Source organism: Coregonus lavaretus (genome assembly GCF_964263955.1).
Source record: "Coregonus lavaretus genome assembly, contig: HAP1_SCAFFOLD_5686, whole genome shotgun sequence".
Lineage (NCBI taxonomy): Eukaryota > Metazoa > Chordata > Actinopteri > Salmoniformes > Salmonidae > Coregonus > Coregonus lavaretus.
In genome coordinates this window covers 14,861-38,136 of record NW_028163440.1, presented here as the reverse complement: position 1 = coordinate 38,136, position 23,276 = coordinate 14,861, and the positions used below count along the sequence as shown (strand labels likewise).

The 23,276-nt window shown below is 43.2% G+C and overlaps 1 protein-coding gene across 1 annotated transcript; it reads left to right on the top strand.

The window, feature by feature from the left end:
- Positions 1 to 208: 208 nt before the first annotated feature.
- LOC311118140 (uncharacterized protein) lies at positions 209 to 22,917 on the top strand. Its single transcript, XM_084193004.1, has 10 exons — positions 209 to 353; positions 801 to 954; positions 2,456 to 2,530; positions 9,057 to 9,157; positions 9,459 to 9,660; positions 11,863 to 11,980; positions 12,762 to 13,044; positions 14,128 to 14,259; positions 15,704 to 15,816; positions 19,385 to 22,917. Exons 1-10 carry the CDS (start codon positions 264 to 266, stop codon positions 19,395 to 19,397), a joined length of 1,281 nt encoding a protein of 426 aa, XP_084049130.1. The 5' UTR covers positions 209 to 263; the 3' UTR covers positions 19,398 to 22,917.
- Positions 22,918 to 23,276: the final 359 nt, after the last annotated feature.

The window sequence follows — 23,276 nt, the reverse complement described above, 5'->3', positions numbered from 1 at the left end:
AACAATGGAGATTCTTCATTCAAAGTGCTTTTTAGTCCAATCTGTGTCTGGGGAAACTGGCTCTTAAAATAAAAGTTATTTGCGAATTTATAGCTGGGTGGTCTGAAGAGGTGTTGTGTTTTCATGGTAGACTATATGTTTTGAACCATCTATAATTCTGTTTTTAACCGTGTATAATTCTGTCTATTTTTTTCAATCTTTCCTTCTCAGATGAGCCCTGTGGAGATCTGAAAACACATAGCAGCCCCAGCCTGAGCCCCACTATGGACAACGAGATCACCGCCAAGGAGAGAGGAGCACTGGAGGAGTACAATGAAAAGGAGACAGTGGACAGATATCAGGAGGACGAGGAGGTAGAGGAGCTGTTTTATTTACTGATGCTCTCTTATGATGGTATTCGTTGATGTTATCTTTTGGTGGTCTGTAATCGTCTGGCATGTTTATGACACTTAATGACTCTTGACTTTGTATCCAGTTTTTTGTATTGTATAACTTTTACAATTAAAAAAAAAAAACCTGCTGCTGTTTTAAATGACATTTCCCTCAGGGATTAACAAAGTACCTGTCTAACTATAGGCCTTTCTAGCTCATACAAGGCTTACTTACTTCTTACCTGTCTATAAAAAATATGCCATTTAGCAGACGCTTTTATCCAAAGCGACTTACAGTCATGCGTGCATACATTTTTTGTGTATGCGTGGTCCCGGGGATCGAACCCACTACCTTGGCGTTACAAGCGCCGTGCTCTACCAGCTGAGCTACAGAGGACCACCTCTATCAATGTATATATCTCTAACTAGGAGGAGGATAACAGCAGGAGGGGGCAGCTGGAGCCTCTGTCTGAGGAGCAGGAGGTGGAGGAGTTGAGGAGTCAGGTGCTGCAGCTCCTCCTGGAGTTAGAAGGGGCCCGGGAGATATCCAACAAACACCAGGAGGCTTTCCACGAGCTGCAGGGTAAGAGAGAAGTCCACGTAAAACTGCCAGCTGGTTAGCAGTGGTGCATTAGCAGCGCCACACTGCAGTCACGTTACCTTCCCTGAGATCTCCTGTGACAGACTAGTCTCTTGGTCGGTCCTTAGTACTGAGGACATAGTGTACAACACTCAGCTCAGTGCATGCTGGGGGACTTAGAGTGCTGAGTTCAGTCTCAGTTGTTTGTCTGGCAGGCTCTGCTGTTGGGCTGGTCTGTGACCGGCAGGCTCTCCAGTTGGGCTGGTCTGTGACCGGCAGGCTCCCCAGTTGGGCTGGTCTGTGACCGGCTGGCTCTCCAGTTGGGCTGGTCTGTGACCGGCTGGCTCTCCAGTTGGGCTGGTCTGTGACCGGCAGGCTCCCCAGTTGGGCTGGTCTGTGACCGGCTGGCTCTCCAGTTGGGCTGGTCTGTGACCGGCAGGCTCTCCAGTTGGGCTGGTCTGTGACCGGCAGGCTCTCCAGTTGGGCTGGTCTGTGACCGGCTGGCTCTCCAATTGGGCTGGTCTGTGACTCACTGCCACCTTCTCACTATAAGGGACTTTATTTCCAGGGGACAAATGAGATGGATGTGGTTTTCTGTCCAAAGAGAGAGATGAATAAATATACTGTACATAATAAACATAGCATGACAATAAATGGGTAATCAGACATGATAGCACAAGAGCAATAATAATAATCTCAGCTAGTAAAGGACTGTCTAACGCATAACAGGGCCAGGCTTATGACCCCCTGGTCTCTCTGACACCGTCAGGGGATGGGTGTCCTAGACCGCACTGTGATGTCATCACTCCCCGTACGCTGGGGACGGGAAGTCTGGGACACTCCCATTGGGCACCGCCCATCAGGCATGCTCAGCTGTTCTTCAGGCCCACTGCTGACACACACACACAAACCCACCACAGCTGTTCCCCGTCGGGGAGGCCTCTCTAGGCCTCTAGGTATCCATGGTGACCACCCAATCAAGGCTGAGGTGTGGAGAGAAGGTCCTAACTTAGGTCTTCACGTAGAATGACACAGTAAAGTGATTCACTACTGTATGGTCACATGCCAGTTATGTACATGTGTGTAAAATCTCAAGGCTTAGCAACTAGACCAGTGGGGTGGATGTCAACTTTTAAGGTTTGGAAGCCTTCCTAAACCCTTTATAAGGCCAATATAGATGCTTCAGAAAATGTAACCTGTCTGGCAAACAGGACTAGACTGTTACAACCTACAAACTGTGACTAGACTTGGACAGTTGTCTTATTATAGGCTTCTGCTATCCCACTAACTTCCCTCTCTCTCTCTCTCTCTCTCTCTCTCTCTCTCTCTCTCTCTCTCTCTCTCTCTCTCTCTCTCTCTCTCTCTCTCTCTCTCTCTCTTCTCTCTCTCTCTCTCTCTCTCTCTCTCTCTCTCTCTCTCTCTCTCTCTCTCTCTCTCTCTCTCTCTCTCTCTCTCTCTCCTCTCTCTCTCTCTCTCTCTCTCTCTCTCTCTCTGCCCCATACAGGTCTATTGGAGGATGAGCGTTTGGCCAGCGCTCATCAGTCCGAAGCGTTCGCACGACAGGTCCACAACCTGCAAGGTACTGTCTGCAGCCTCATAGGCCCTCTGACTAAATGTGCGTTTCATTAATGTACATTTCTACTAGGGACGGACTGGGACCAGAAATCTTCCCTGGCTTTTTAACACACTTGCCCATTTTTCTCCTCGAGGCCCCCACACTGGCCCATTTCCTAGTGGCCACCAATATTAGCTAAATAATAATCATTTTGTGCAAAAATGGACCAGCCCATCTGGCATTTGCCTTAACTGCCCTATGGCCAGTCCGCCCCTGATTTCTACACCAGGGTTATTTCCATAATACTGAAATACTGAAGCATCCTGTACTGTAGCATGTACCACAGCTACCCCCGGCACAATTTCATGTAAGGCGAACTTTGACACGGAGACTGCCAGTAGGAAACTATTCATGAAATGTCAATTCATCAATGTCCAATCAGCATATGGAATTCCATTGTCCCACCTGCTCTCTAATACATTTGAGAGGCCACCAGGACGGAAAGGCTGAGCAGACAGAAAGTCTGTGTTGCATAAGTGTGGGGTGATGTAATTGACTATAACTATAACGTGTTAAACGTGTGCGTCATCATTTGTCTAATGGGGATCTCAGTCTGCATATTACCATTAGTTACATCAGCTACTCCTACAAATTCCACTGAACTTTTCTCACAGGCACACCCATACGCACACACACACACACACACACACACACACACCCCCATACGCACACACACACACACACACACACACACACACACACACACACATACGCACACACACACACACACACACCCATACGCACACACACACCCATACGCACACACACACACACACACACACCCATACGCACACACACACCCATACGCACACACACCCACACACACACACACACACACAGACAGTTCTCATATCTCCCTACTCATCACTATACCAACTCCTTAAAGCCCTGAACTAGAACACCTGATCCAACAAGTCAAGGGTTTGATGATTAGTTGACAAGTTGAATCAGGTGAGGGTTTGATGATTAGTTGAGAAGTTGAATCAGGTGAGGGTTTGATGATTAGTTGACAAGTTGAATCAGGTGAGGGTTTGATGATTAGTTGACAAGTTGAATCAGGTGAGGGTTTGATGATTAGTTGACAAGTTGAATCAGGTGAGGGTTTGATGATTAGTTGACAAGTTGAATCAGGTGAGGGTTTGATGATTAGTTGACAAGTTGAATCAGGTGAGGGTTTGATGATTAGTTGACAAGTTGAATCAGGTGAGGGTTTGATGATTAGTTGACAAGTTGAATCAGGTGAGGGTTTGATGATTAGTTGACAAGTTGAATCAGGTGAGGGTTTGATGATTAGTTGACAAGTTGAATCAGGTGAGGGTTTGATGATTAGTTGACAAGTTGAATCAGGTGAGGGTTTGATGATTAGTTGACAAGTTGAATCAGGTGAGGGTTTGATGATTAGTTGACAAGTTGAATCAGGTGAGGGTTTGATGATTAGTTGACAAGTTGAATCAGGTGAGGGTTTGATGATTAGTTGACAAGTTGAATCAGGTGAGGGTTTGATGATTAGTTGACAAGTTGAATCAGGTGAGGGTTTGATGATTAGTTGACAAGTTGAATCAGGTGAGGGTTTGATGATTAGTTGACAAGTTGAATCAGGTGAGGGTTTGATGATTAGTTGACAAGTTGAATCAGGTGAGGGTTTGATGATTAGTTGACAAGTTGAATCAGGTGAGGGTTTGATGATTAGTTGACAAGTTGAATCAGGTGAGGGTTTGATGATTAGTTGACAAGTTGAATCAGGTGAGGGTTTGATGATTAGTTGACAAGTTGAATCAAATAAAATAAAATGTTATTTGTCACATGCACCAAATAAAACAGGTGTAGACCTTACCGTGAAATGCTTACTTACAAGCCCTTAATCAACAATGCAGTTCAAGAAATTGAGTTAAGAAAATATTGTCTAAATAAAATAAAGTAAAAAATAAAATAAAAAGTAACAAAATAAAATAACAATAATGAGGCTATATACAGGGGGTACCGGTACCGAGTCAGGTTAGTCGAGGTAATTTGTACATATAGGTAAGTGTAAAGTGACTATGCATAGATAATAATCAGCGTGTAGCAGCAGTGTCAATGTAAATAGTCCGGGTGGCCATTTGAATAATTGTTCAGCAGTCTTATGGCTTAGGGGTAGAAGCTGTTAAGGCGCCTTTTGGACCTAGACTTGGCGCTCCGGTACTGCTTGTCGTGCGGTAGCAGAGAGAACAGTCTATGACTTGGATGACTAGAGTCTCTGACCTCCTCCCTATAGGCTGTCTCATCGTTGTCGGTGATCAGGCCTACCACTGTTGTGTCGTCAGCAAAACTTAATGATGGTGTTGGAGTCGTGCTTGGCCACACAGTCGTGGGAGAACAGGGAGTACAGGAGGGGACTGAGCATGCACTCCTGAGGGGCCCCCGTGTTGAGGATCAGCGTGGCAGATGTGTTGTTGCCTACCCTGTAGCTCAATTGGTAGAGCATGGTGCTTGTAACACCAGGGTAGTGTGTTCGATCCCCGGGACCACCCATACGTAAAAATGTATGCACACATGACTGTAAGTCACTTTGGATAAAAGCATCTGCTAAATGGCATATTATTATTATTATTATTAACACCTGGGGGCGGCCCGTCAGGAAGTCCAGGATCCAGTTGCAGAGGGAGGTGTTTAGTCCCAGGGTCCTTAGCTTATTGATGAGCTTTATGGGCACTATGGTGTTGAACGCTGAGCTGTAGTCAATGAACAGCATTCTCACATAGGTGTTCCTTTTGTCCAGGTGGGAAAGGGCATTGTGGAGTGCGATTGAGATTGCGTCATCTGTGGATCTGTTGGGGCGGTGTGCGAATTGGAGTGGTTCTAGGGTTTCTCCAGTGCTACGGGGCGGTAGTCATTTAGGCAGGTTACCTTCGCTTTCTTGGGCACAGGGACTATGGTGGTCTGCTTGAAACAAGTAGGTATTACAGACTGGATCAGGGAGAGGTTGAAAATGTCAGTGAAGACACTTGCCAGTTGGTCCGCGCATGCTCTGAGTACACTTCCTGGTAATCCGTCTGGCCCCACAGCCTTGTGAATGTTGACCTGTCTTGCTCACATCAGCTACGGAGAATGTGATCTCACAGTCGTCTGGAACAGCTGGTGCTCTCATGCATGCTTCAGTGTTACTTGCCTCGAAGCAAGCATAAAAAGCATTTAGCTCGTCTGGTAGGCTGTGTCACTGGGCAGCTCACGGCCGGGTTTCCCTTTGTAGTCCGTAATAGTTTGCAAGCCCTGCCACATCCGACGAGCGTCAGAGCCGGTGTAGTATGATTCAATCTTAGTCCTGTATTGACGCTTTGCCTGTTTGAATGTTCATTTGAGGGCATAGTGGGATTTCTTATAAGCGTCCGGATTAGTGTCCCGCTCCTTGAAAGTGGCAACTATAGCCTTTGGCTCGGTGCAGATGTTGCCTGTAATCAATGGCTTCTGGTTGGGATATGTACGTACGGTCACTGTGGGGACGACGTCGTCGATGCACTTATTGATGAAGCCGGTGACTGAGGTGGTATACTCCTCAATGCCATTGGATGAATCCCGGAACATATTCCAGTCTGTGGTAGCAAAACAGTCCTGTAGCGTAGCATCCGCGTCATCTGACCACTTCCGTATTGAGCGAGTCACTGGTACTTCCTGCTTTAGTTTTTGCTTGTAAGCAGGAATCAGGAGGATAGAATTATGGTCAGATTTGCCAAATGGAGGGCGAGGGAGAGCTTTGTATGCGTCTCTGTGTGTGGAGTAGAGGTGGTCTAGAGTTTTTTTTCCCTCTGGTTGCACATGTGACATGCTGGTAGAAATTAGGTAGAATGGATTTACAGTGGGGAAAAAAAGTATTTAGTCAGCCACCAATTGTGCAAGTTCTCCCACTTAAAAAGATGAGAGAGGCCTGTAATTTTCATCATAGGTACACGTCAACTATGACAGACAAAATGAGATTTTTTTCTCCAGAAAATCACATTGTAGGACTTTTTATGAATTTATTTGCAAATTATGGTGGAAAATAAGTATTTGGTCAAGAACAAAAGTTTCTCAATACTTTGTTATATACCCTTTGTTGGCAATGACACAGGTCAAACGTTTTCTGTAAGTCTTCACAAGGTTTTCACACACTGTTGCTGGTATTTTGGCCCATTCCTCCATGCAGATCTCCTCTAGAGCAGTGATGTTTTGGGGCTGTCGCTGGGCAACACAGACTTTCAACTCCCTCCAAAGATTTTCTATGGGGTTGAGATCTGGAGACTGGCTAGGCCACTCCAGGACCTTGAAATGCTTCTTACGAAGCCACTCCTTCGTTGCCCGGGCGGTGTGTTTGGGATCATTGTCATGCTGAAAGACCCAGCCACGTTTCATCTTCAATGCCCTTGCTGATGGAAGGAGGTTTTCACTCAAAATCTCACGATACATGGCCCCATTCATTCTTTCCTTTACACGGATCAGTCGTCCTGGTCCCTTTGCAGAAAAACAGCCCCAAAGCATGACGTTTCCACCCCATGCTTCACTGCAGGTATGGTGTTCTTTGGATGCAACTCAGCATTCTTTGTCCTCCAAACACGACGAGTTGAGTTTTTACCAAAAAGTTATATTTTGGTTTCATCTGACCATATGACATTCTCCCAATCCTCTTCTGGATCATCCAAATGCACTCTAGCAAACTTCAGACGGGCCTGGACATGTACTGGCTTAAGCAGGGGGACACGTCTGGCACTGCAGGATTTGAGTCCCTGGCGGCGTAGTGTGTTACTGATGGTAGGCTTTGTTACTTTGGTCCCAGCTCTCTGCAGGTCATTCACTAGGTCCCCCCGTGTGGTTCTGGGATTTTTGCTCACCGTTCTTGTGATCATTTTGACCCCACGGGGTGAGATCTTGCGTGGAGCCCCAGATAGAGGGAGATTATCAGTGGTCTTGTATGTCTTCCATTTCCTAATAATTGCTCCCACAGTTGATTTCTTCAAACCAAGCTGCTTACCTATTGCAGATTCAGTCTTCCCAGCCTGGTGCAGGTCTACAATGTTGTTTCTGGTGTCCTTTGACAGCTCTTTGGTCTTGGCCATAGTGGAGTTTGGAGTGTGACTGTTTGAGGTTGTGGACAGGTGTCTTTTATACTGATAACAAGTTCAAACAGGTGCCATTAATACAGGTATTGAGTGGAGGACAGAGGAGCCTCTTAAAGAAGAAGTTACAGGTCTGTGAGAGCCAGAAATCTTGTTTGTTTGTAGGTGACCAAATACTTATTTTCCACCATAATTTGCAAATAAATTCATAAAAAATCCTACAATGTGATTTTCTGGGAAAAAAAATCTCAATTTGTCTGTCATAGTTGACGTGTACCTATGATGAAAATTACAGGCCTCTGTCATCTTTTTAAGTGGGAGAACTTGCACAATTGGTGGCTGACTAAATACTTTTTCCCCACTGTAAGTTCGCCTGCATTAAAGTCCCCGGCCACTAGGAGCGCCGCTTCTGGATGAGCATTTTCTTGTTTGCTTATGGCCTTATACAGCTCTTTGAGTGCAGTCTTAGTGCCAGCATCGGTTTGTGGTGGTAAATAGACGCCTACGAAAAATATAGATGAAAACTCTCTTGGTAGATTGTGTGGTCTACAGCTTATCATGAGGTACTCCACCTCAGGCGATTAGAACCTTGAGACTTCCTTAATATTAGACATCGCGCACCAGCTGTTATTGACAAATAGACACACACCCCACCCCTCGTCTTACCAAACGTAGCTATTCTGTCCTGCCGATGCACGGAAAACCCAGCCAACTGTATATTATCTGTGTCGTCGTTCAACCATGACTCAGTGAAACATAAGATATTACAGTTTTGTGATTGTCCCATTGGTAGGATAGTCTCGAACAGAGATCATCCAGTTTATTCTCCAGTGATTGTACGTTGGCCAATAGAACGGATGGTAAAGGCAGGTTACTCACTCGCCGACTAATTCTCACAAGGCACCTCGATCGCCGCCCCCTGTATCTCCGTCTTTTCTTCACGCGAATGACGGGGATTTGGGCTGGTCACAGAGAAGCAGTATATCCTTTGCGTCGGACTCATTCAATAAAAAATCTTTGTCCAGTTTGAGGTGAGTAATCGCTGTTCTGATATCCAGAAGCTCTTTTCGCAAAATAGCACAGTTGGTTAGGAGCCCGTAAAACTGCAGCCATCCCCTCCAGCACCATTAGAATCAGGTGTGGGTTTGATGATTATTTGAATCAGGTGTGGGTTTGATGATTAGTTGAATCAGGTGTGGGTTTGATGATTATTTGAATCGGGTGTGGGTTTGATGATTAGTTGATTAGTTGAATCATGTTTGGGTTTGATGATTTGTTGATAAGTTGAATCAGGTGTGCTAGATCTGAAATAGATCAAACGGAACAGCTGAGGTACCCGAAGGAGAGTTTTGAGAAACACTGTCGTAAGAATAGCCATCTAAACCCCTGTGCCTGTTTGTTTGTTTGTATGTCCTCCCCTGTAGCCAAGCTGCGTTCGGTACAGGAGGAGATTGACTCTCTGGAGGAGGAGAAGGAGAGCGAGCTAACTGAGGCCCACGAGGAGCTACGCCTGGCCCAGGAGGAGGTGCTGCTTTACTTTACTTTACTTGTAATAATTCACATTAAGGTTACTTTACTTTAAGCTATTTTACTTTACTTAAGGTTACTTTACTTTAAGCTATTCTACTTTACTTTAGGATATTTTACTTTACGTTACTAGTTCCAGAAGTATGGTATGTGTTCTCTGCGAGCTCTGGGGATGGTGAGTTTGTGACTGTTCCTTGCTTGTGTTGAAGGTGCTGCTGCTGAGATTTATTGATTTATTATTTAATTCATTACAGGTGCTTCTGCTGAGATTTATTGATTCATTAATTCATTAATTACAGGTGCTGCTGCTGCAGCAGACGGCGGAGGAGGCTGCGGCTGAGAGGGAGAACGACATCGCCTCCCTACAGGAGGAGCTTTGTCGCCACCAGGCCGAGCTGGGGAGGCTCAACGAGGAGGCGCAGGAGTACGAGCTGGAAATCACCACGCTCCGTGCCGAGATCAGCATGAAGAGTCAGAGGAGAGAGGAGGAGAGGAGAGGAGGTGAGAGAGCTTGAGGGGAGGCGGTGGGGAGAGCAGGGGGAAGAGAGGACAGGAGAGAGAGTGGAGAGGAGATGAAGTGAGAGAAAGGGGAGGAGGAGGGAGAGGAGGTGAGAGGGGAAGAGAGGAGAGGAAGTGAGAGAAAGGGGAGGAGGATAGGAGAGGAGTGGAGGTGAGGTGAGAGAAAGTGTAGGAGGAGAGGAGGTGAGAGGGGAGGAGGAGGGAGAGGAGGTGAGAGGGGAGGAGGAGGGAGAGGACAAGAGAGGAGCGGAGGTGAGGGGGAGGAGGAGGAGGAGGGGGAGGAGAGGACAGGAGAGGAGAGGAGGTGAGAGGGGAGGAGGAGGGAGAGGACAGGAGAGGAGGTGAGAGAAAGTGGAGGAGGAGAGGAGGTGAGAGAGAGGGGAGGTGGGGAGAGGAGGGAGAGGACAGGACAGGAGAAGGAGAGGAGGGGAGGGGAGGAGGTGGGGAGAGGACAGGAGAGAGAGAGAGGAGGGAGGAGAGGAGACAGACAGATGTAGGAGCTGGAGATTACCACGCTGCAAGCCGAAATTACCACGCTTGCTGATCTCATGTCCACCAGCCAGGTCAAAGCAACATCAGCAAACAGCTTCTGTAAACCCTTCCTTCCCTGAGTCACACCCTAACCCTCTCCACAAGAGCAGAGCAGTAATGTCATGTATTGGGAGAGAGTCCCTGATGTCACGATGCCTCCCCCCTGCCTTGCCTCATTCCCTGACTAACTCAGTGTGACATCACCCTCCTGGTATCCCAAACACACACCCCTCTCCACCCATCACCACCCTTGCAGCTCACTATGAGAGAGCAAGCAGTGGGGTGTAAAACACTTTTGTAATGCTGCAGCCTTTTCCTCAACTCCTTTTATTAAACCCCAGCCCTGATTTATGTGTTTGACTGTGAGATGCTAACCATCAGGGGCGGACTGGGACCAGAAATTGGCCCTGGCATTTCTAACACACTGGCCCATTATTTTCCTTGAAGCCCCCACACCGGCACATTTTTCTTTTACTTGAGTACCCCATTATTAGCCAGATAATGATCAGTTTGCGTACACAACAAGTTATACAGGCCCACTGGGCAAAGAAATGACCAGCCATCTGGCATTTTCCTGAAATGCCAGATGGCCAGTCCGCCTCTGCTAACTATGATGCAACTAGCAATAACACAACCAGTACCTGGTGCATAGGTTTCATAATGTTATCAGTATAGATGCCTAGACAGCACAGTCTAGGTGTGGCAGGGTCGGTAGGGTTCGGGCAGTGGTGGAAAAAGTACCTCATTGTCATACTTGAGTAAAAGTAAAGATACCTTGATAGAAAAAGACTCAAGTAAAAGTGAAAGTCATCCAGTAAAATACTACTTGAGTAAAAGTCTAAAAGGATTTGGTTTTAAACATACTTAAGTATCAAAAGTAAATGTAATTGCTAAAATATACTTAAGTATCAAAAGTAAAAGTGTAAATCATGTAAAATTCCTTATATTAAGCAAACCAGACGGCACCATTATTCTTTTTTTGATAGACAGGGGCACACTCCAACACTCAGACATCATTTACAAACAAAGCGTTTGTGTTTAGTGAGTCCGTCAGATCAGAGGCATTAGGGATGACCAGGGATGTTCTCTTGAGAAGTGTGTGAATTAGACCCTTTTCCTGTCCTGCTAAGCATTCGAAATGTAACGAGTACTTTTGGGTGTCAGGGAAAATGTATGAAGTAAAAAGTACATTATTTTCTTTAGGAATGTAGTGAAGTAAAAAATAGTATAAATAGTAAAGTCAAGTACAGATACCCCCAAAACTACTTAAGTAGTACTTTAAAGTATTTTTACTTAATTACTTTACACCACTGGGTTTGGGTCACAGGTTTATGGGCGTCACATTCCAGTCTGACGTTAGGTCTTTGTCTTTCTGTGTCTCTCATTGATGTCTATTTACAAGGTGCATGGACATGTACAATAGGCTGAATGGTTTGAGGATGATGGGAACATAAGTATAGACTCAGAGTTGATACTTTAGGTTAACCTGCGAAGTGTTTACCTGTGGCTGAACCTGTGGAGGATGTGTTGCTAGTGCCTCCCCATTTCACTCTGTTTCAGACCATTTTCTCCTGGGTCGTACCTAATGAACACGACCCTGGTGTATGATGGTCCTGTGCTGTCCTGACTCCTGTACCTGTCCTGTGTGTTCAGGGGATATAGGAACACTGAAGCAGGAGTGTGTCACGTTGAGGGAGGAGTGTGAGACATTGAAGAATGACAACAGACGTATGACTGAGAGATTACAGCTGCTGCAGCTACAGAGGACAGGGTGAGAACATCTTCTTGTTCTTGTTCTTCTTGTTCCTGTTCTTCTTGTTCTTGTTCTTGTTTTTCTTGTTCCTGTTCTTCTTGTTCTTGTTCTTCTTGTTCCTGTTCTTCTTGTTCTTGTTCTTGTTTTTCTTGTTCCTGTTCTTCTTGTTCTTGTTCTTCTTGTTCCTGTTCTTCTTGTTCTTCTTGTTCCTGTTCTTCTTGTTCTTCTTGTTCCTGTTCTTCTTGTTCTTCTTGTTCCTGTTCTTCTTGATCTTCTTGTTCCTGTTCTTCTTGTTCTTTCCTGTTCTTCTTGTTCTTCTTGTTCCTGTTCTTCTTGATCTTCTTGTTCTTCTTGCTCTTCTTCTTGATTTTCTTGTTCTTGTTCTTCTTTATCTTCTTGAACTTATTGTTCTTGTTCTTTTTGTTCTTGATATTCTTTTTTTCCTTCTTCTTCTTGTTTTTCTTGTTCTTGTTGTTCTTGTTGTTCTTGTTGTTCTTGTTATTGATATTCTTCTTGTTATTCTTCTTCTTCTTCTTGTTCTTCTTGTTCCTTCTAGTTCTTCTTTATCATCTTGATCTAGTTTTTCTTGTTCATGTTCTTGTTCTTCTTGTTGATCTTGTTGAGCTTCTTGTTTTTCTACTAAATGTTTTCTTCTTGTTCTTCTTGTTCTTATTCTTGTTATTGTTCTTGATCTTCTTTAACTTCTTGTTCTTCTTGTTCTTCTTGTTCTTCTTGTTCATTTCCATTCACTTTATACATCTCTTTTGTCATTTTCTTGTCTCCTCTCTCTCCATCCCAGTTCCAACAGCCACCTGTCCCTGAAGGAGGATGGGGAGGACGCCGGGATCGGAGTGGGCACAGAGATGGGGGGCATGGCTGAGAGCTACATGACCATGGCAGAGTGCCAGTCAACGGGCACAGGCACCAACTGCCGCCTGGTGGACGCGTCCATTCAGAAGAACATCTCATTCGACGGGAAGCCCATGACCCCAACCGGCTGGAATGGAGGATTCGGGGAGATCGTCTCACTGAGGGACCAGCTGAAACAAGCTGAGGAGAAGGCCTCACTGGTACAGAGACAGGTACGCTACATAAGATGAAGAAGTGGCGCAGTGGTCTCCCGAGTGGCGCAGTGGTCTAAGGCACTGCATCGCAGTGCTAGCTGTGCCACTAGAGATCCTGGTTCGAATCCAGGCTCTGTCGTAGCCGGCCGCGACCGCGAGACCCATGGGGCGGCGCACAATTGGCCCAGCGTCGTCCAGGGTAGGGGAGGGAATGGCCGGCAGGGGATGTAGCTCAGTTGGTAGAGCATGGCGTTTGCAACGCCAGGGTTGTGGGTTCGATAAAAATAATGTATGTGCTAACTGTAAGTCGCTCTGGATAAGAGCGTCTGCTAAATGACTAAAATGTAATGTAAATGTAAGAAGATTAGGAGATACAGTGGTGGTACAGTAGTTATAGATGCCCACTGAATTTCTGTGCTTGGGCAAGAAATTATTAGGTGGTTTAAGAGGGGTTTAGGCGGGTCATGGTGGCACAGAAAAGTGGGACTCCCACTCTCAAATTTAGAACTTTATTGAGTGACTCACACACCACACATAGCACAGTAGCAAAATAAAACATCAGAGAAGCAGGTGGCCAATCACAGACTACACTGTCACACAAGTGGCTAATACTTGTTTTTAGGTACTGCAGTAATGGACGACAAAATACAGTGCACTGACCTGGCCTGTAATATGTCGGAATGAATTGCTGTTTACATAACCTCTGTTCTGAGGTGTTCCACAAGTGTTCTTTCCAGGGAGTGTTTACTTGCCACTGTCCTTCTGCTTTCTCTTTGAGGTCTAATCCAGGTTACTGTAAAGCTCTTCGTGACATCTGTGGATTTAAAAAGGGCTTTGTTAATAAATGTGATGGATTGATCCAGGGGTGTCAAACTCATTTAAGCCTCGGGGGCCGCATTCGTCGTCAATGAGGTCCGGAGAGTTGCACTGAAAATTGGTTATATATTTCCTCGCCGTAAAAATTTTGAAAAATATGTCCTCTATCCATAGTTTTTAAAATTTTCGATGCTCCCTGACTGTCTAGCTTTCATATTTTTTTTATATTTTTTTTTACTCAAACCACCCATGGGCCGTATCTTTGTTCTACTCGGTCTTCCTCAGTGTGACAGTTTGAAGACTGAGCTGAGGGAGCTACAGGTGCTGTATGACTGCAGCCAGAGGGAGAGGGCGGGGCTGGAGGAGGAGCTACTGCGCTGCAAGGCGGAGTTGGAGAGGCTGGCTGGAGGGGGGCAGGTGAGAGGTCACAATGGGGTTAGAGGTCAGGGGTCACCATATTGATAGGAGTTAATAATGGTATATATATTGCAAATCTATCGCAAGGCATTATGGGCGTATGGTTCTGATTGGTTCTGACTGTTTTCTGACTTCAACATTTCTCTGCTTGAGTTTTTTTTTACTATTGTGTCTGCTGTATTTCTTCTTTTCATTTGCACAAAATTGAAAGTTTTTGTAGAAAACACATCACACCTATTCTATGTCTGTTGATTCCATGTGTCATGTGTGTAGATACTGTAAAAAAATATATATTTACATATATATTCATATATGTATTTATATACACAATTGACCACATATTATAATATGTTTGATATAAGCTGTCAGATCATGCTTGAGAGCTATGATCTCTGTCTGTCACTGCAAACTGCCTTCCACTTTGTCTGTGTAATGCCCTCCCTGTGGCATCACCAACTGTCCCTGTGCTTGGTGTCAAACTGTCTGCCTGTCCCTACTCTGTCTCAGTCTACAAATAATGTCCCTGTGCTTTGTACTGTATGTCCACATGCTTCACATGTGTCTAACGTGGACACGGGCAATGAATGAAGATAGAATTAGGAGATTTTCTCCAGGTCTTTCAACATCTTGTTTTGTGTCACTATTTTCCATTTTTCATTGTTGTTCATTTTGTCACCACAGACAATTTTAGCCACATATATGCACATAAATACTTACACACACTGTACTTACATCTATCTATCTATCTATCTATCTATCTATCTATCTATCTATCTATCTATCTATCTATCTATCTATCTATCTATCTATCTATCTATCTATCTATCTATCTATCTATCTATCTATCTATCTATCTATCTATCTATCTATCTATCTATCTATCTATCTATCTATCTATCTATCTATCTATCTATCTATCTATCTATCTATCTATCTATCTATCTATCTATCTATCTATCTATCTATCTATCTATCTATCTATCTATCTATCTATCTATCTATCTATCTATCTATCTATCTATCTATCTATCTATCTATCTATCTATCTATCTATCTATCTATCTATCTATCTATCTATCTATCTATCTATCTATCTATCTATCTATCTATCTATCTATCTATCTATCTATCTATCTATCTATCTATCTATCTATCTATCTATCTATCTATCTATCTATCTATCTATCTATCTATCTATCTATCTATCTATCTATCTATCTATCTATCTATCTATCTATCTATCTATCTATCTATCTATCTATCTATCTCCGTGCCATGACTTCCCTCCCCCTTTATACCATAGCCATATCATGTTTAATTTTTGAATTATTTGTGTGATTTTGTGGTGTCCATATGTAAACGTTTCCGCCCTCCACTCATTTCTTGTTTCGTTCTCTCCATTCCTCCCTCCATCTCCATCCCTCGTTTTCTTCCCCTCGTCCAGAGCTACATCCATTCGTCTGAGTCTCCTGTTCTCTCCATCCCCTTCATAGGAATGATTGTAATATTGGGAGTGGTTTGGTGCTGGTTGTCCGAGCTGGCGTCACAGAAAGCAAGGTAGGAGGAAGGATACTAATCTGTCTGTCGGTCCTCTGGTACTTTGGCTATGCATCTAATATATAGATATTACTGTAAGTCGTTTTTAAGTCAAGTAAAATTAGGTAGTCAAGTAAATTCTTCCTGAAGTCTCAGGGCCTTTCTTACAGTTAACCTTTTACTGCAGTGGGCTAAATCAGGGTCACCCAGAGCTTTTCTTGGTAGTCTTAAACAAATCTACTTTGAAACAAAAGTATACACCTCACACACATGGTTATGGTTTTTTTTTTTTTAAGACACCTGTACAATGTCAGATATATAGTTTAGATGTATTCAATTTTGAGGGTGCATCCCAATATTTATATATGTATATATACACTACCATTCAAAAGTTTGGACACACCTACTCATTCAAGGGTTTTTCTTATTTTTTACAGTTTTTTACATTGTAGAATAACAGTGAAGACATCAAAACTATGAAATAATACATATGGAATCATATAGTAACGAAAAAAGTGTTAAACAAATCCAAATATATTTTATATTTGAGATTCTTCAATTGCCACCCTTTGCCATGACAGCTTTGCACACACTTGGCATTCTCTAAGGTAAAAGACCAAGTCCATATTATGTCAAGAACAGCTCAAATAAGCAAAGAGAAATTACATTTACATTTACGTCATTTAGCAGACGCTCTTATCCAGAGCGACTTACAAATTGGCGCATTCACCTTATTTTTTTGTATTTTTTAAAATTCTCCTATGTGGGTAGAAGGATTACTTTATCCTATCCCAGGTATTCCTTAAAGAGGTGGGGTTTCAAATGTCTCCGGAAGGTGGTGAGTGACTCCACTGTCCTGGCGTCGTGAGGGAGCTTGTTCCACCATTGGGGTGCCAGAGCAGCGAACAGTTTTGACTGGGCTGAGCGGAAATGACAGTCCATCATTATTTTAAGACATGAAGGTCATTCAATCCAGAAAATTTCAAGAACTTTGAAAGTTTCTTCAAGTGCAGTCTCAAAAACCATCAAGCGCTATGATGAAACTGGCTCTAATGAGGACCGCCATAGGAAAGGAAGACCCAGAGTTACCTCTACTGCAGAGGATAAGTTCATTGGAGTTAACTGCACCTCAGATTGCAGCCCAAATAAATGCATTACAGAGTTCAAGTAACAGACACATCTCAACATCAACTGTTCAGAGAAGACTGCGTGAATCATACCTTCATGGACTAATTGTTGCAAAGAAACCACTACTAAAGGACACCAATAATAAGAAGAGACTTGCTTGGGCCAGGAAACACGAGCAATGGACATTAGACCGGTTGAAATCTGTCCTTAGGTCTGATGAGTCCAAATTTGTTCCAACCGCTGTGTCTTTGTGAGACGCAGAGTCCAGAGCGACTTGCAGTTAGTGGGTGCATACATTTTTATTTTTTTCATACTGGAATCAAACCCACAACCCTGGCGTTGCAAATGCCATGCTCTACCAACTGAGCTACATCCCTGCCGGCCATTCCCTCCCCTACCCTGGACGACTTGTGCGCCGCCCCATGGGTTTCCCGGTCGCGGCCGGCTACAACAGAGGATTTGAACCAGGATTAGACCACTGCGCCACTCGGGAGGGCGCAGTGTATAGTTCCCACCGTGACGCATGGAGGAGGTGGGATGGTGTGGGGGTGCTTTGCTGGAGACACTGTCAGTGATGTATTTAGAATTCAAGGCACACTTAATCAGCATGGCTACCACAGCATTCTGCAGCAATACGCCATCCCATCTGGTTTGCGCTTAGTGGGACTATCATTTGTTTTTCAACAGGACAATGACCCATAACACACCTCCAGGCTGTGTAAGGGCTATTTGACCAAGGAGAGTGATGGAGTGCTGCATCAGATGACCTGGCCTCCACATTTACCCGACCTCAACCCAATTGAGATGGTTTGGGATGAGTCGGACCGCAGAGTGAAGGAAAAGCAGCCAACAAGTGCTCAGCATATGTGGGAACTCCTTCAAGACTGATGGAAAAGCATTCTACATGAAGCTGGTTGAGAGAATGCCAAGAGTGTGCAAAGCCGTCATCAAGGCAAAGGGTGGCCACTTTGAAGAATCTAAAATATGAAATATATTTTGATTTGTTTAACACTTTTTTGGTTACTACATGATTCCACATGTGTTATTTCATTTATATTTCTTCACTATTATTCTACAATGTAGAAAAAGTAATAAAGAAAGAAAAACCCTGCAATGAGTAGGTGTGTCCAAACTTTTGACTGGTACTGTATATATATATATGTATACTGATCAAAAATATATACGCAACATGTAAAGTGTTGGTCCCATTTCTCACAAAAAGCTTATTTCTCTCAAATGTTGTGCACAAATTTATTTACATCCCTGTTGCATGCACCCGACAGGTGTGGCATATCAAGAGGCTGGTTAAACAGCATGATCATTACACAGGTGCACCTTGTGCTGGGGACAATAAAAGGCCGCTCTAAAATGTGCATTTTACAACACAATGCCACAGATGTCTCAAGTTTTGAGGGAGCATGCAATTGCATGCTGACTGCAGGAATCTCCACCAGAGCTGTTGCCAGAGAATTGAATGTTCCTTTTTCTACCATAAACCACCTCCAACGTCGCAGTACAACCAACCAGCCTCATAACCGCAGACTATGTGTAACCACGCCAGCCCAGGACCTCCACATCCGCCTTCTTCTTCTGCGAGATTGTCTGAGGAGGGGGACGGGGGGTGCTGAGGAGTATGTCTGTGTGTAATAAAGCCCTTTTGTGGGGAAAAACTAATTCTGATTGGTTGGGCCTGGCTCCCATGTGGGTGGGCCTATGCCTTCCCAGTCCCACCCATAGCTGCACCCCTGCCCAGTCATGTGAAATCCATAGATTAGGGCGTAATGAATTCATTTCAATTGACTGATTTCCTTCTATGAGCTGTAACTCAGTAAAATCTTTTAAATTGTTGCATGTTGCATGTTGCGTTTATATTTTTGTTCGGTAAACATCACAGATGACTGAAATACAACAAAACTGTTTGATATAGAAACACCAGACTTTCTGCAGTTTAAGAAAAATAATATTTATTAATTATGAAATTATGAAAAATATGAATGACATTCCACCCATGAGGCCACTAGAGGTCGCTTTGGTCATTCAACTACAGGAAAGGGCTACAGAGTTTTGGTTTGATCAGGCCCTGAGAATTGACGTAGGAGTGGAGATACACTTTTGGATAATTGGATAATTGCTAGCTAGAGACTGCCAATTGCAAAGTCACATTTATCATGAGACATACAGTACATGCATAAAACATACCAAGTATTTTTGGGTGACAGACATGGGACAGGTGGGCCGTTTCATACAGTGTTCTCCAGTATGACATCACTGCTAGATTAGTTTTTGATTATTTGACTCTTTTCTGTATCCAAAATGTGTCTGAGTGTATTTAATGAGTGCACTAAATGCTTGTGTGTGTGTGTGTGTGTGTGCGCACGTGTATGTTTGTATTAGTGTGTCTCACAGTAAGTGTGCTTACATCCCTAAATGCCGCCCCTGACTTCTCTCTCTGCGTCCTCAGGGGTGTGATATAGAATGGAACCCTATTCTGACTGTCACCGCAGTAACAGCTGTGCTTCTGATCATGGCTAGCTTGTTGAGAGCCCCAGCCCGATGTTGAGCAGATCAGTAACAAGTTATAACGACAAAGACGGTGATGTCAGCTTATAGACAACTACCCTCTGTCCCACCCTCCTATCACATCAATCTGGGACCAACGACAGATCAGACACCATTCCTCTAATTCACAGCTAGGAAGAGGATATTTAGATGGCAACTGTTCAGAAAACAGGAGCATCTTGAAAGGAAAAGTTCAGAAAACGGAAGATAGAGTGCTCATCGTTCTGATGGAAAAGATGGTCTCCTTTTCTCTCCTGTTCTGGGGGACACAGGTCAAGACTCAATAGAGTGTCTTTATGAAGCTGTGAAGAGTGTGGATACTTACTTTTAATTGGAGAGTACCTTTCCCCCTAAATCTACTCCTGTGGCATCCTGTTTCCGTCTCTCTGCCTGTCTCTCAGGTCTTGGCTGTGGGACTGGATTGGTCCTGTGTTTAAATGTCTTATTCTATTCTTATACAACTCTCACCTTGTATTTTACTAAATGTATTTATTAATATGTTAATATGAATGTTGTGTTCTCTATTGATTGGGCATCTTTTAACAAGAGCCACCTCTGCATCTTGCACATTTGCTGAATTAAAACTCTTAAATCCACATGATGTTGTAATTAAGTCCTAATACAATCTTTCTTAAAATATAATTATATCTACACGTGTAATTATTTATTTAAAGGAATATGTCAAATACATGAAATAATTACATGTCTGTGCCAGTGTCTTGTGAATAGCTTAAACCATGGGGATTTTTCTCAATTCAAATTAAATTAGTAATGAAGACCTAGTATAGAGATCTAGTTTAGAGTGACAGATGCTTTCCCCCTAAATGTTTAAAGGCAATAATTAATTTATAACGCATACACTCTAAAATATCTTCTCATCAATTTACATTTACTTAAAACTACATTGATCATTCCAGTTGTCCTATCTAGAGTAAATATATTATTAGTGAGGATGTTCAATCTGGGCTTTCAAGTTGTGTAAATGCCCATTGGTGTCCTCATGAAAGGGGGAAGAGTATGTGAGATATGTACGTTCCAGCAGCTCTCCTAATGCACCTGTCAATCCTAGCCCGGTGTTTCAAGTCTATGTTTAACCACGACCTCACCCACATAGGAGTGTCCTAGCTATTTTTGTCCACAGTCACTTCTTTTATTTACTGAACTTAACTTAGTGCACCGTTAGACAGACCTTGGTTCAAATACTATTCTGAAATAGTTTTAAATACGTTATCTGTGCATGATTGAGCTTGCTGATTTAATGTACCAAAATAATAGTCCCCGAACTGCAAACCCCACCCACCTGGCACTCCAGGTAGGCTAGAGAAAACACTCAAAGCATTTGAAAGAGTTTGACATAGTATTTTAACCCAGGTGTGCCGTCGGTAGAGCATGCATGGCTTCTGACTGCGCTGTCACACTGTGACTGTATAATTAGCCACTAAATATGTTAAGCACAGTTAGCACGCACCGCCTGTTTTTTTTCTTCCACATCACAGATTACACGAGTCAGCTCACATGCCAAGCACGGCCACACATAGAGAGTGTCTCTGATATGCCTTTTTATCAGGGCAGCAGGTAGCCTAGTGGTTAAGGGTGTTGGGCCAGTAACTGAATGGTTGCTGTTTCGAATCCCCAAGCCAACTAGGTGAAATATCTGTCGATGTTCCCTTGAGCAAGGCACTTAACCTCCAATTGCTCCTGTAAGTTGCTCTGGAAAAGAGGGTCTACTAAAAATGTAAATCAGTTCACCGTGAAGTCTGAGCACATACTCTTTTTAAAAAAAAATATCATAATAGGAGTGCTGATCTTGGAAGAGTTTGAACTTTGGGATCATAATGAACAAGATCACATGGACATGGGGGGACCTGACCCTGGATCAGCTCTGAAATCCTATGTTGCGTATAGTAACACATTAACTGTATATGACTTCTGTGTTTTGATCATGTGATCTATGTATTTTGATGTACTGTAGCAGCTATTCATACAACAGACAATGGACAGTGGGTTTTTAACCTTGAACTTGTGAATGTCTCAAAACACCTAATGTACACACTGTTCATAACTGAGTTGTTCCTGCATCTTTTATCTACTAACACTTTCTTAAATGTGGAGAGAAAGGAATGTGTTTCCTTGGCCGGGTTGGTCTTTGCACTTGTTCTGAGATGTCATTCAAATGGATTGTTTCTCCAGGTACACAGCCAGAGAATGTTGACGGTCAGCATTCCATAGTTGGATTATGCTTTTTGTCATACCAGAGACAGGATATTTAATTTGTGCTGTGTCCGGTCATACGTGATGATATTCCTATGTGTGGTGACAGAAGATCGGTAGACCATGAGGCAGCTAAACCAGTTTGATTGCAGAAGGCATTCTTGAAAATTGGATTGTTATGTAAATTATGTAAATGTTTTTTTTTCGCAAATTCTAAATGTGTCTGGATTGAACAGTCCAATTTGTCACATAAAAAAAACGAGGCAGCATTTTAAACGTTTTAAATGATCTGTTAACACCTGTGAAATTTTGTGACACAGTAAAAGTCTAGCTACTTTAGAATGAAAGACGCCATGCTGCATATAGTCTAAGAGAAAAGTTAAACAGTTAATTTATGTTTAATATGATGTTTCTGTTTTACTTTGTATTTGTTGTAAAGTCAAAAGTGGTATAGACTAATGTGGGAGAAAAATATTTCTAAAATCTCAATGTGTAACAGCTTTGTAGAAAGTTGATCTGTTTTGAGAGAGCTGTGTGTATTTCATAGTCAAATTATGCCATATGTAAAAGTATATTTATGGTGAGTTTATTAAGAGAACCAATATTGATAAGTGTTTTTCAATACCTCTATGTTTGGTTGAGTAGTCATTGCATGCAAATATAGGTTGTTTTTGGTGTTAGTTCCCAGTATAAGTATGCTATTGCTAAAAATAAGCATCCCACCAAAAGCCACACTGATCCTCTGTTCACAAATGAATCTTGAGTCTAGTTGTGGGGACATCTTCTAATAGACAACAGTTCGTTTTCATTCAAGTTCCTACATCTTGACAGACAAGGTGGAATCAAACCAAGAGTACAGTGGCATCTCACCTCCACCACCAAATCACTTACTGAACTTCAGTCCCTAATTCCTATATTATGTCTGCAATAGTGCATATAAAATGTTGCTTTTACCTGAACATGATTGTTTAAGCTTCTTTTACCTATGCTTCATGACCAACGCTACTGTATGTATGTGAGTTATGAGCCTTTTATATTATGGTTCTCAGTTTGCTGCTTGCATTTGTTCCCTTTGACTTTGTTGTTTTGAATATACAGTAGTTGAATATACACTAGTTGAATATACAGTAGTTGAATATACAGTAGTCGTGGCTATTTTGTTACCTGGAGGTATATTTTGTACAGTAAATTGTTTGAAAAATTAAAATATAATCCCTCTTATTACTGTACGTGTCAGTGTCAATGATATGTATATAAACATGCAAATATAGATGGGTTGACCGACAATGTCACGGAAGTGGCGGTAGGTAGCCTAGCGGTTAGGAGCATTCGGCCTGTAACCAAGAGGACACTGGTTCGAATCCCTGACCTGACTAGGTGACAAATCTGTCGATGTGCCCTTGAGCAAGGCACGTAACACTAATTGCTCCTGTAAGTCGCTCTGGATAAACACGTCTGCTAATTGACAAAAACATAATCATACAAAAATTATGCGCACGCATCAATGGGTCCGGAAGCCATGCTTTGTTATGATTCTGAAAGGCCAGATAGCTAATGACAAGTAGCTGCTATGTGGGGAATCA